This window comes from Musca autumnalis, unplaced genomic scaffold (assembly GCF_047663935.1).
Source record: "Musca autumnalis isolate F117 unplaced genomic scaffold, ASM4766393v1 scaffold_5, whole genome shotgun sequence".
In the NCBI taxonomy this organism is placed as follows: domain Eukaryota; kingdom Metazoa; phylum Arthropoda; class Insecta; order Diptera; family Muscidae; genus Musca; species Musca autumnalis.
In genome coordinates, this window is record NW_027412088.1 from 9,833,927 (window position 1) to 9,848,115 (window position 14,189).

The window sequence follows — 14,189 nt, forward strand, 5'->3', positions numbered from 1 at the left end:
CCGGTCATTTGCCTAAACTACTTAAAGTTTTTATTATTATTATGAGAGTCGATTTATGATTGAATATTTTTTATTTCCCTGTAGTTTTTGTTATTTTTTCTGAAGTGTTGACATTGATTTCGTTCAAAATTAAACTGAAATTGTATATTTTTTTTGTTGAAAATAACAACACGCAGCTTACAGCAACACTTATGATATATTTTTTGCTTTGTTTTGAGTTTGATCTGGACACATGTCTATGCTCTGTGTCTACATAAAGTTATTGTACATTGTTGGGTATTTTGTTGTTCTGACAAGTGTTGCCATTTCAAATTTGAATCAAATGGTTTTTTGATATTAAACAACAAATTACAAAATTAAGCAAAATTAACGCGATCTGCCAAAGACAAACTGCTATTGGGTAATCTTTTTTTCATAAAACGTCCTTTAAAGGTATTTTGCATACTTTTAGGGGCAGTCATAGTTTTTCAATTAGTTGAAATTTATTTGAAGAGAGAAATATTCTCTGAGCGGACGTGGGCTCCCGTTGTTTATCGCTGCTTTACACCATCGATACGCAAGAAAGCGCCCATGGACTCTCAGTGAACGTTTCTCTCTGGACACACTATTCAACCAATTGAAAAAAATATGCGCTCACACAATGCCGCACCTATAGTATTTAAAAGAAAATATGGTCTCTATTGCTGTTTTATACCCTCTAGATCTGCTATCGTTGAAATCGGGCCACACGTTTTGTTAAAGAGAATCTCCCTCCCTGCACACACAATTCAACTAACTGAAAAAGTGCACTAACACAATAATAGCTCCCTAAAGTATGCAAAGAAAATATTGTGCCGCACTCTCTTGCGTATCGATGCTTTAGAGCAGCGATAGGCAACATATTTTTCTATTGCATACTTTACGGGGTGTCATTGTGTGAGTGCATGCTTTTTCAATGGGTTGAATTGTGTGTGCGGAGAGAGCAACGGTAAATGAGCGCACAGGGGCGCCAAATTGCCTGACGCTGCTTTAGAGCAGCGGTAGGCAACACATTTTCCATTGCATACTTTACGGGGTGTCATTGTGTAAGTGCATGCTTTTTTCAATTGGTTGAATTGTGTGTGTGGAGAGAGAAGAGTTCACTGAGAGCACGTGGGCGCTCTCTTGCCTAACGCTGCTTTAGAGCAGAGACAGCCTTCTTTGCAAAGACAGTATAGTGAGTTGTTTTCGCATTTGCTTCTCTCTCACTTGCAGTGTAAGTGAATGAAAAACAAACAATACACATCATGTGGTTGTTGTTTTCTTCACTCATACATACACACATACTACAACATTGATGGAAATTCTTGGGCGACGCTGGTTTAGAGTATGGTGAATCGTAAGAAAATATAATGGCGGGTCCTCATCTTGTTCATCTATGCTTGAGAGCATGGATGACCAAGAGAGCGCACACAGGCGCTCAGTGAACTTTTCTCTCTCCACACACAATTTAACTAATTAAAAAAGCATGTGCGTGTGCAGAGACCGTGTGCAAAAGACAAAATAGTGGCGCGCTCTCTTGCGTATCACTGCTTTAGAGCAGGGGTGCTCAGAAATAAAGAGAGAATATGTGTGGTTTGTTTTTAAGCTACCGTAAAGAAGCGAGCACTAATGCTTTAGAGAAATTAAAAGGGACTTCTTCGCACAGAAGACTTCTTTCTAGACGGTTTAAGTACATTAAGGAGACAGTTAGCAAGGACCTCTTTTGTGAACCAAGGAGTCGTCTATGTATAGAATATCTCTAGATGATCCAAAGGGTCCTCTGTGTTCAGAAGGCCTCTTGAAGGTCGCACAAGAGAACGCACACTGCGCTCAGTGAACGTTTTCCTCTACACAAGGTATCGGCACCAATACAAATGAAGTATGTGCGGTCACACGCATACGTCATCGAGAGCGTAAATTTCGCTCTCTCCACAAACATCGTGTGGGTTATTAAAAATTAAAATTAAAAATAATTGAAAAAAGCGACGACACAACCTTCTTCGTTGACTTCTGAGTGAAGTCTAAATGGTGGTTGTTTTGTTGTTAATCTCATTAAGGGCACGTGTGCCCCTTTTTGCCGGATGCTGCTCTACACACACAATTTAACTAATTAAAAAGCATGCACAATGACTCCCCTTAAAGTAATAGAAAAATATGGTGGTCATCCCTGCTCTAGATCAGTGATAGGCACCATCTATTTCTATTGCATACTTTTGGGGGTGTCATTGTGTGAGTGCATGCTTTTTCAATTAGTTGAATTGTGTGGGTGGAGAGAGAACCGTTAACTGAGAGCACGTGTGCGTTCTCTTGCCTGACGCTGCTCTATACCATAGATGCACAAGAGCACTAATGTCAGTGAATGCTTCACTCATCACACACAACTCAACTAATTGAAAATGCATACACTCACACAATGTCACCCCCTAAAGTATGCAATGTAAAAAGATGGTGGACATCGCAGCTCTAGATCAGCGTTAGGCAAGAGAGCGCACACGTGCTCTCAGTGCACGTTTCTCTCTCCACACACAAGTCAACTAATTGAAAAAGCTTGCACTCATACAATAACACCCCCCCCCCCCCCTAAAGTATGCAATAGAAAAATATGGTGCCTAACAGAAGTCTAAGAGTCTTCTTCTTAGTCTCCCAAGTATAGTAGAATAGTAAAGAGTTGGCTATGTAAAGAAGACATTTAAATGGTCCTCTATGTATAGAAGAGCTCTTAAGGGTCTGGTATATACAGACGACCTCTAAGAATTGAATATCTCTAGATGGGTTTGTATATATAGAAGACGCCTAAAGGATAATCTTTGTTCAAAGACCTTTAAAGAATCTTCTGTGTATTGTAGACTTCCATATATGGAACACCTCTACATAGGCTTTGAAGAGTACGTCTAAATAATATTATTTATATAAAGAGGGATCGAAGGTATTTCTTTCTATAGAAGTTCTCTGAAATGTTTTCTATCTATAGAAGACCTCTACATAGCCTTGTAGCTAAAAAAGACTTCTACTGAATTTTCATCTAAGAAGGCCTCTAAAGAATCCGTTCTTTATAGGCAACCTCTAAAAGCCCTTAAAAGTGACTTCGAAGCAGAGCCCCACAATGGGAAATGGAGCTAATTTCACTCTCTATTCGAATTCGAGCAGGAGTACTAATCGAGTATACTATATATTTCTGTGCTACTCGAATCAGATCGCATATGCTTTCCTCGTTTTCGAATGGGAGTAAAATACGCTGGAAATCGAACAGATTCTACTCTTGCCGAGTACTCTTTTAACCTTTTTGTCATACTGCTGTTTTATTTTTAAGTGTGGGTATTTTATCTCCCGGTCCACAGTAACATCAAAAAACTGAACACAAGCATGAACACACAAATCGGCAAAAATATTTATATTTATTTTCCCACTCGATTTCACTCTTAGAGTAAACTCTTACAGCATTTCGAACATTTTGACTCTCACTCTTATTTTTCAACAAGGAGTACTCGATAGCACTGCCATCTCAAGCAGAAGAGTGGAGAGTAAACTTATTGTAAAACGCATACTCCCACTGGCGAGTAAAATCAAGCAAATAGGAACTCTGCTTCTATGGTTGGAAGGGTGAATACCGACCATTTTTATTAAAATTAAAAACCTCAAAGCGGCATCCCTGCCTTTCAATAGCCTATTGAAAAAAAAACTTTGTTAATAAAATGAAATAAGAGCAGATTGTTTTCGTTTTTTTTCGATTTTGTTTTGTCGTTATTGGTGTTATTGTTCTGGCTGGCTATCTATCGGTTATTTGAATCTTATTACCATTAACACTTTACCAAGTGTCGCTAACCTGGCCATCAGTGGACAGGAGACATAAACAAGTAACAAATAAACACACAATCAGATCAGCTTATAGTGCAATACATACCAACATACATACACACAAACATATGTGGACAAACATATTGCAGCATATTGTAATTTATAGCAAGCGGAGGACAGCCACACCCTGTATATGATATTGGATATTGAGAAGAAAAGCTCACAACAGTGGTGGCTGTTGGTTGGTAAATGAATGTCGCGTTAGAAGTAAAAATATTTTGTTATTCTGATTGTAATTGTGTTTGATGTTGTTGTTGTTGGTTGTGGCTGCTGTTGTTAAATTGAGGTTATTATCAATTGATCATGTGTAGCCCCAGCCGGCCGCTTGCTTAGCTCTCGCTATATAGGTTGTTCTTAATCAATTCTAAAGGTATTGTTTTTCTGTTTCAATTTCAATAAGTTCGATGAAATATTTGCCATGGTGGTGGCCTCACAACAAATGACGGCAATCAAATACGGCTACGGTCGGTGCTGCTGTTGGTCACTGGCATTGTAGTGAATAGTGAGCATTTAACGCCTTGAGGTAATTTGTTTTTTATTATTTTTCGAGATCAATTGAAGAAAACAACACCAGGTATAAAACAATAAATATATAGAAAACACCTTGTAAATAAATTAATTTTCAATTGTAAGGGAAGGGCTGAGTGAGGTGATTGGCTACAATGTTTTTTCCCCTATGACATTTGCTTGTTCCATAGTGTGACATTTTGTTGTAAATCATAATCTGTTTATTTATTTTTTTGAATTCTAATATTGATAATAAATATTCAATATCCACATTTTGTTATTGTTTGTGTTCTACTAAACTTTTTTTGCATAATTACAACAACACATGTTGAAATGAAAACAATATCTTGATTTAAGTTTTATTGATCAATTAATCGATCACACATGCGATATACAAATGTCCAATAAAACGTGTAAACATGTGTGTGTGTGTGTCGTTGTTGATTAGAAGAATGTGTGGACACAGTGTTGCCAGTATTTTTCTGTCCCTCATCCCCAATTTCAAAATAATTTGTCCCCAAAAATCCCCAAAATAGATCCCCAAACATATGTATTATGACAAACCGAAGAGAATATATTTATTTGAAACCATATTAAGGAAAATAGAAATTCTTTATACTAAATAATAGTACAAAGTTGTAAGAATGAAATTTATTTCATAAACCAGCATTTTTAATATTGTATTGCAATACACAAAAATTTATGTATACATTATTAAAATTAAAAACGTGAAATATTTCAAATTATACAGAATTGTTAGTCTCATTTCTTATATGAGTTCATATAACACTGTGCAACATTTTTAAGATACTCATGTGCAAACAACTTTTACTGCGGATTTTATTAAATTACAGACATAAGCGACAAACACCCTTGTAAAAATGTTTCAAATAAATACTTAGTCCATCTTCCAATAGTTTAGCTGCTACTGACCAAAATTCCATAAAAATGGCTACAATATCTAAATTTCCATTAGTTTCAGAGATAAAGCTCCAATCAGTGCAAAAGGGTTAGTTTTATTCCGGTTTAAATGAGACTGTAATATCCAAACCCAATTTAACCACACAAAGCCCAACAAGAGTTTTTGTAGCCTTTATATTCACTCTCAGAAAATGTCTGCTAGAAGTTCTTTGTATCTGCAGTATTGCACAGAGCAATTAAAAATGTTTAACATTTCTTTAATGGGTTCATAACTAAAAAGCTCTAATGGTAAAAAGGTTTACCCCTACACACGGTTTCAAAATTCTTGTCCACAACAAGAAGATAATCAATTCGAGATATATAGTTTCTGGATCCATTTTATCACTTTGGAATGTAATATTAAGAATATTCATTTCTTTTATAATAGGGGACAATAAGATCAAACAAAGTTTTGTTTCTTCATTACCCATTGATCGTTTTTGCAGTAAAATCACCTTTATTGGTTGACGTAACGCCTAAGTAACTTTAACATAACTATTAAAATGCGTAATGTAACAGATATTTTCAAAGCAGAAAAAAATCCCCATAAAATCCCCAATTTTTGAGCTTAATTCCCCACCGAATCCCCAGATCCCCAATTCAAATTTTTCATCCCCATTTTAAAACAAAAATCCCAATTTTGGGGACAAATCCCCAATACTGGCAACACTGTGTGGACAAGAAAAGGGCACGTGTTCCGGAAGTTATGCAAATTTAAAGGTCGTTTACGAACTTTGTTGTGCGAAAAAAACCAGAGAATTAAAGAAACAAACAACTTTGTCAGCGTAAATAATAAATGTAATACAAGTGGACACACCTAAATATGGCAAAAAAATAAGAAATATAATTAGGTTTTGTTGCAAAAAAATTAAAGACTGTTCTGGTCAAATAAATTTATTATTTTGTTAATTATAAAATAATATACAATACTACAAAATGACAAGCACACGGCAAGTACTTTTGGGTACCTAGCAACAATATTTTTCAAATACTTAAAAATTTTAAGACCTCGAAAATATTGTCTACCTATAGAACACCTCTAAGAGCCTTCTATATATACAATACATTTAAATAATCGTCTATCTGTAGAAGATCTGTTAATGATATTCCACTACACTGTGCAACAAACTTCAATTTATTTATTTATTTATTTTTTTTTTTAATTTATTTATTATTTATTTATTTAGTTATTTATTTAGTTTTTTTTCGAAATATTCGAATCTTGGAATCCTTGCATTTTAGGTATATAGTGTCTTTGGCAGCTTTACGGAGGAGGATGTGGGGAATATTTTCACCAAAGGGGTCTTTTGATCCTTTTTTCGAAGTTCTTTCAAAAACTCCTTTAAAGTGTGATCATATCAAATCTAAATATTCTACAAAATAGTTCATCATAAATTTTTACTATAGGTCTCAGAATATACCAACGAAATCTGTAAATCTGATCTAATCGCCAGAAATCTCTAAAAATGAAAAACACGTTTTAGGGTTAAAGTCGGACTTCATCTGAGTTTATTCAAAATTGTCCCTCAAAACATAATTTTAGAGAGATGTGTCACCAGAGAAATGTCTATTTACATTACATATCATGAAAATATCAGTATCAATTTTGCTGAAAAAACATGAAAATATTTCCCAATTTTTTTTTTTTTTTTTTTTTTGATGAAATTTTTTTCCTTCTTTTTCGAGTTGATACATGAAAGTAATATGAAACTTGATTCTAGGTGAAAAGTGTCAAAAGAAGAAAAATTCTACACAAAATTTCATTATGAGGTTCAGAATAAACCATATATCTAGGTATACTATTTTCTTAAGAAAATTTGATTACAAATTTATACATTTTAGGATGAAATCATTTTAATTTTGGACTGTTAATTTTACATAATTCAATAGTGGATCAAAATCTAACAAAATCTTTCACTTTTTTCGGGATATTGTTAAAGAAAGAAAAGTTCTAAATCGAATTTCATTATGAGTGACAGATTTTTTTGTTTTGTGCAAAAAATCAACAGAAATTTACAAAACAGAAAAAAATTTTAGCCATTTGATAAAAAAATTGAAAGATTCTATCAAAAATTTATCGATTTCCGGCGATAAAAAAGTGTCATATTGACAAAATTCACAAAGTAAAAAGTGAAAATACAACTGACAAAATATTTCACATATTGACAAAAATATTTATCAAAATATTTCACATTGTGCTTGAAAAAAATATATATTTTCTTGATGAACAAATTTTATAAAAAATCGATAAATATTTTAGTCAATATGTGAAATATTTTATCAGTTGTATTTTTACTTTGTGATCAAATAATTTTATCGAAATTCGTCAATATGACAATTTTTTTATCGCCGGATATTTTTTCTGTGTAAGATAGCTTCATACAGAACATTTCTTCCATAAGCCGAACTTAGAATAAATTACCAGCTTCCTTTGAAGACTTACTTTTTCTCTTCTCTCTAAAAAATTTTCTTTATTTTACAATTATATTTCACATATGGAAAAAACCTAAGCACCATTTTATTTCAAAACAGTCCTTAAACTATTGACTCACGTTTTGTAATTTATGTTTTAAATGGTCATTTAATAAAATAACCAAACGAAACTAAAACTTCCAATACAATTTATGTGAATTCTATATAATTATAATTAATTAAAGATATTTACGTGACTTTAAACCATAAAAAGTTGTATAAAAGTCACTTTTACTTGTCAGAAGAACATGGCAATAAATCGAAATGCATTTATAAATAATAATAATAATATTGATAATAAATGAAAAATTAATAGAAGTATTTAGATACATACCCCACCCTATTCTTTGAGTTTTATAAATATGTAAAAATATTTGAAAAATAATTAAATGAGCAAAAACGCAATTATGGACGAAATAAAATTAACACAAACTTAACAAACAAACTTAACCTTCACTTATATTAGCAATACTAAGTTTGTCACTAAAATTATTTAGTATAAAAAATAAGAAGAAGAAGAAGAAGTAGCAATAGATGCTAAAGAAAAAGTATTAGTAGCAATTATCATTGGCACGTTAACAAATTTAAGTAAGAGACGTACACACATGCGCACAGACTCAGTCAGACTGTTGTTAATTAAAACTGTTGTACTGCTTTTAGCCAGACTCTGCAAATCATTGGATGGACGGATTGGGATGACTCACATAACAGTGAATTCAATATAAAATCATCACTTGACTTTATTTTCTTAAATGCATATTATTTCAATCAGAGATGATATTCGACCAAAAAGCCTTTAAAATGTATCGTAAATTTGTATAATTAACGTATTATAATAAGCCTCAGACAGATTCACTCACAGAGTGTAGCGAGTGGCAGAAGGAGAGGAAATCGATCGATTTTTATTTTGAATCAAATAAACTTTTGTTAAAAAACAAAATTTCTTATATAAATATATTTTTTTTTAATGAAAAGAACAATAACAGCAACGGAAAGAGCAGCCATAAAAATACTCATAAAATATTATTAGCATATTGGAAGTTTCAAGGTAAAAGTTCAATGCATTTGGAGTATTTTTTTAATGTCGTGGTTGGCTGCATTTTGAGTTTTTAGAGAAGATGATTAAAGGAAACAAATGCGAGCATTTATTAGGATTATTATTAGAATATGAAGCTTCGAGCTAAGCAAATAAATGACTTCAATATTGAAAATTAAAAACAACTATTTTCGGGAACAAAAAAAAAATAATAATAATAATAATAATAAAAGTATAAAATAAGGTAGCCTTACTGACAAATGTGGTGATTCTTAAGAATTGAGTGTCATATTTTTATATTCACATATCCTGACATAATCAATTTAAGGGGAAAATAAGTGAAAATTTGTTTCCAGAACTAGCTGGATTGAAACTCTAAAGCTGTAGAACTGAGAACTGTAAAGCTGTTTTCCCATACACAAATCTCAAAAAATGAGGATAAAAATACACTAATTTATTAGTGTATAGACCAGCGTCAGGCACCATACTTTTCTATTGCATACTTTACGGGGTGTCATTGTGTGAGTGCATGCTTTTTCAATGAGTTGAATTGTGTGTGTGGAGAGAGCAACGGCAAATGAGCGCACACAGGCGCCTAATCGCCTGACGCTGGTATAGACGCGAAAGGCGCAATATTTTTTATATTGCATACTTTAGGGGGTGTCATTGTGTGGGTGCATGCTGTTGAATTGTGTGTATGGAGAGAGAAACGTTCACTGACAGCACTTTGCGCTCTCTTGCCTAACGCATACTCTAGGAAGCTGTTTTTGTGGGTGATTGCGTTTTTAATTATTTAAATTGTGTTGAGTAGATTCTTGCAGTTTCTGGAACAAAGCTTGTGTCGAAGACACAAAACTTAAAGCCGTTAGTTTTTTCTCATTCTAGCCAAAGTGAGATAGTAGAATGCCAAAATTAAGTGCATTGGGCACTCAGAAATAGTATGCTACATATAAAATTGTGTATGGAAACATACATATATATGAACAACATATATCAGACAGAACGACTCCGCAACATGTATCTCGGTAACAGAATATGCCGGGAGAATTACTGTTTTTAAGAAAGAGAGGAAGTATTTGTGCGGCACAGTCTGGTAACAGTCAATTTTGTCAGAGCTGGAGTAGCTGTCATCATTATATTATTTAGGACCATGTCAAACTCATGGATGTTAGGACTCGTATGTTAGATATATTCACTGGACAATAGCCGTAGACTATCCCCGCATTTCCACATAAAATAGCAGGAACCTATGACTCATCCTGATGACGTTATTTTAGTTTATAGTACTAAAATACGTAATTTTATAAAGTCTGATCTGTGTTTTTTCCCTATATACCTATATTCAAACAAAAAACAAACAACATCGTTCCACAACATCCCATACGGGACAAGGGAGACTTCTCTCATATCAATGAGTGCACCCCGATTCATATTTAGCTCAATGATATGGGACCTACTGTTTATCGCCGAGTCCGAACGGCGTGTCTTAAGACACCACTTATGGAGAAGTTTTTCAAGGCTGAAATACTCAGGAAATGTCGCCAACATTACTGAGGGGTATTTTGCCACCGTTGAAAAATGTTTGATGTTGCATGGCCGGGGAATTGAACCCCCGACCTTCTGCGTGCAAGGCGGCGTGAATACCATTGCACCACGGTGGCACCCATATACCTATATTCACTATAGATATTTCAAAAACAGTTTGGATCGAGCACACATAATATTCTGAAAGAATTTATTATAAAAAACATGAATCAAATATATTCTGTGACCGCAAATAACGAAAATGTGAATAAAAACGGTAGAATATGGGCCTAAATCATATATAAAACGAAAGCTTCTGAAGGTGTTAAATATTACAGCTGCAAATTTCTTTTGTTCGGAGACTCATAATAAAATTTGATTTGGAACATTTCTTCTTTTGACACAACCCCCAAAAAGTGCGGTATTTTTGGAGATTTTGACTCAATATGGAATAAATTTTAATTAAGAGTCTACAAGTTTAACAAATAATTTCTACATATAATATCTAATTTTGTAACGTCATTTTCTTAACAAAGTATTTTACATAGATATATAGTTTGTTCTGGGACTTACAGTGAAATTTTGTGTAGAATATTTCATCTTTTAACATCTTCGTCTAAAACTAAATTTCATGTTACTTTCATGCATCAACCCGAAAAAACGAAAAAGAACAAAAAATTCAAAAAAATATTTGGGTGTTTTGTTGGCAAATTTGATGTATATTTTTTCTTGATATATATTGTAAATACATATTTCATTTATTTGGCGACTTATATTGAAATTTGATGGAGAATATTTTTGTCTTTGACGTTTCCTATCTAGAATGAAGTATTGTGGGACAAAACGTAATGAACTCAGATAAAGTACAACATTAACCCTAAAATGTGATTTTACTATTGGCAGATTCCTGGCGTTTAGTTACGATTTAGAGTTTTGGTGTATTCGGGGACCTATAGTAAAATTTTTTGACAAATAATTTTGTAGAATATATTTTGGTCTGATACGATCACATTTAAAAGGAGTTTTTAAAAGTTTTTGAAAAAAGGAACAAAAAGACCACTTTAGTGACTCGCATGAGGGTTAATTCTTTTCATAAAAAGATACCCCGCATTGTTGTCAGTAATATTGCCAAAGACACTTTATACCTAAAATGTAAGGATTCCAAGGAATCTGATGTCGAATATTTCAAAACCTGTAGAAATGGGCGGAACTTGCACGTCTACTTAGGTTACTTCCCGACGTAAACTTTCAAAACGCCAATACACGTGTCTTCTTTTTTTTCGGTCCACTTTCATTATCTGTACGGGGTTTCTTGTAATTTAAAAAAAGTTCCATTTTGTTGTACAGTGTTATTAGTTCGTAATAATCGATATCTATTTAAAAGAGTTGGTTAATGAGTTACTGATTTACTAACTGATGATTAAAGTGCGATCTAAATGACTTAGGTGGGGATGATCAGATTATATAAGAGCATCATTTTTGTGTTAAGTGGCCAAATAAGTGTCAAAAATTTGTCTTAAGGAGCTTAGAAAACACTTTGATACTTTGCCGCCATCTAACACCCATTTCAATATTATTGAATGGGTGTGTGAAAAATGTATTGTTAAGAGCATACTTTAAGGCGGCATTTGTAAATAATATTAAATAGTGGAATATGATTTTTACAAGCAGGCTGATGAAACTGGACTTTAGCTGTGATGAGAAGAAATTCGGCAATTTTCTTAGGAAAATAGACATATGTTCGTAGGGATTTAAATGACAAATCAATTAAAGGGATTTAAATGGCAAATCTATAAATATTTCAAAATTATCGGCTGGATAATCATAAATTTATAATGTTTGTTCACTTTAGAGCTATTTAATTCACGAACGAACTATATAAAGAGCACCGATACAGTTGAATTTAATTCATTAATTAATTAGTATTTTGTTTCATTGCTTTATTGTGAATGTATTTTTTGATTTCAAATAAACGACTGATATAGTAAATGAAGAATTCAGAGACTGTGCACAGTTATGGTCCGAACGACTGAACAAGATTTTGGACTATAAACTAGTTTAACGAAATAAAATTTTCCTTCGCAGTAAATTTTAACACTCGATTCGTAAAAAAATCTAAAATATAGATTAAACCCCTATTTTTGTGGGCAAATTTTGTTCGTTTTTATCTATTCGTAATAATTTATTTATGGCTCAACCTTTAGATGGCGTAGAGACCTAATTCTTCATAGACACGTTCCGTATATAGCTTAGAATACTTCGTTTAAAAATCAGCCCCTACAAGTTGTCCATACTCTAGTAAATTTGACAATTCGTTAAAAACAAATAATTTTTTACAAAAACAGGGCGTAGATTTGTCTGCTTTTTATAAGTTATAATTAGTATGTCCTTAGTTGGGATACGCAAATCGATTTTGGAGGAATCGATTCCTCGATTCTTTGATTTGAAGAATCTAAAAATCGAAAGCAAGTTTTGACTTCATAGAGAATCGAAAGATCGATTTTGGTAATACGTATCCTTAGTCCTTATATGCTGGGAATCAGTGCAATATATAATAGTGTAATATAAAATACAGAAGATCTTTATAATAGTTTAAAAAAATAAAATTATTTTTATTGCGCTTATTTGAATAAAAGAACTCGTATCTGGATGGACCCTTTTTAAAACTTACCTCCAATGTAATTCAGCCTCTGATGCATCCTTTTCGGGCATTTTATAATATTCATAGACAAAGGATGTGGTGCCGTTTGATGTTTGGACCTGATGTAATTGTGGTGTACCCAAGGCACTTAAATTTACCGATCCCGATGATGTTTCTATTAAATGTTGATGTTGTTGCTGCTGCTGTTGCTGATGATCATGATCGTGATGATGATGTTGTTGCTGCTGCTGTAAACCATTTTGTTGATCATCTGCTTGTTGTTGCTGCTGCTGTTGACCATGATGTCCATGATGATCCTGATCAGAGGGCGATAAACTTAGCAATGTTTGTTGTGATCCCGACGAAACCACAGTTGTCAATTGGGGATGTTCAAAGTAGCGGGATGATACCGAAGAGGCTGGTATTTGATAGGTATTGCCATTATGTTGATGAATTATTACCTCATGGGGACTGCTTTGATGATTTGAGGAAGACATGGTAAGCGTTTGGGCTTGTGATGATGGAGTGGCAGGTGGTGGTGAGGCGGCATTTTGTTGTAGAGCATCACCATTGGTTAAAACCGTACGGCGTCTAAGGGAGTTATGGTAGGTTTAACAAAGGGTTATGTTTTTATTTCATTTGTATTTGAAAAAAGCTAAAGAAAATAACCCAACTTAAGTGTTTCCTCTTAAAAGCAAAAACGTATTTTTTTCTTCTTTCAAAAAAGTGAGCAATTAACTATCAAAATATTGCAAGTTTTGTTTTTCACCCAAAAAAAGTGTGATAAAGCAAAAATGTTAAAACGTATTTCACACGCTCCCTCTTTCTCAGCTAGCTGTCTAAGTGAAAAAAGGAAACAAAAATTATTATTTTTTCGTGTGTTTTTTCTAGCGCCAAAAAACAAGGCCGCCGAAAAAAGAAAAAGGGAAGTCCACAAAAAATTATGCAAATTTGTTTTTCAATGCCTTGAAATAAATTTGAGTTCTTTACTGCTGCTGTCTGTCGTCTTAGGGGTTGATTTGTATTATTGAAATCTGATAGCAGGATAAGCTTGTCCTGTCGGCCTGCTTACGTGTTATCCTTAGATGCACAACACATCGAGGTATGAGCACATGTTTTCAATATTTTGTCGTTTGTTAAATCATTCGTAAAAAAGATTGTTTTATTACAACATAAGGAGGAACTCTGTAACCA

At 33.3% G+C, this 14,189-nt stretch overlaps 1 protein-coding gene across 11 annotated transcripts in view; it reads right to left on the reverse strand.

Moving 5' to 3' along the window:
- Nucleotides 1–14,189, reverse strand: part of grh (grainy head) — a 423,741-nt gene that overhangs the window by 97,258 nt on the left and 312,294 nt on the right. For 4 of the 11 annotated variants that reach the window (XM_073956303.1, XM_073956300.1, XM_073956302.1 and 1 more), the window contains exon 2: nucleotides 13,026–13,586. The exons of the other annotated variants lie outside the window; for them this stretch is intronic. In XM_073956303.1, the coding sequence (XP_073812404.1) occupies nucleotides 13,026–13,586 (561 nt within the window). The remainder of the gene's footprint in view (nucleotides 1–13,025; nucleotides 13,587–14,189) is intronic. 11 annotated transcript variants of the gene reach the window in all.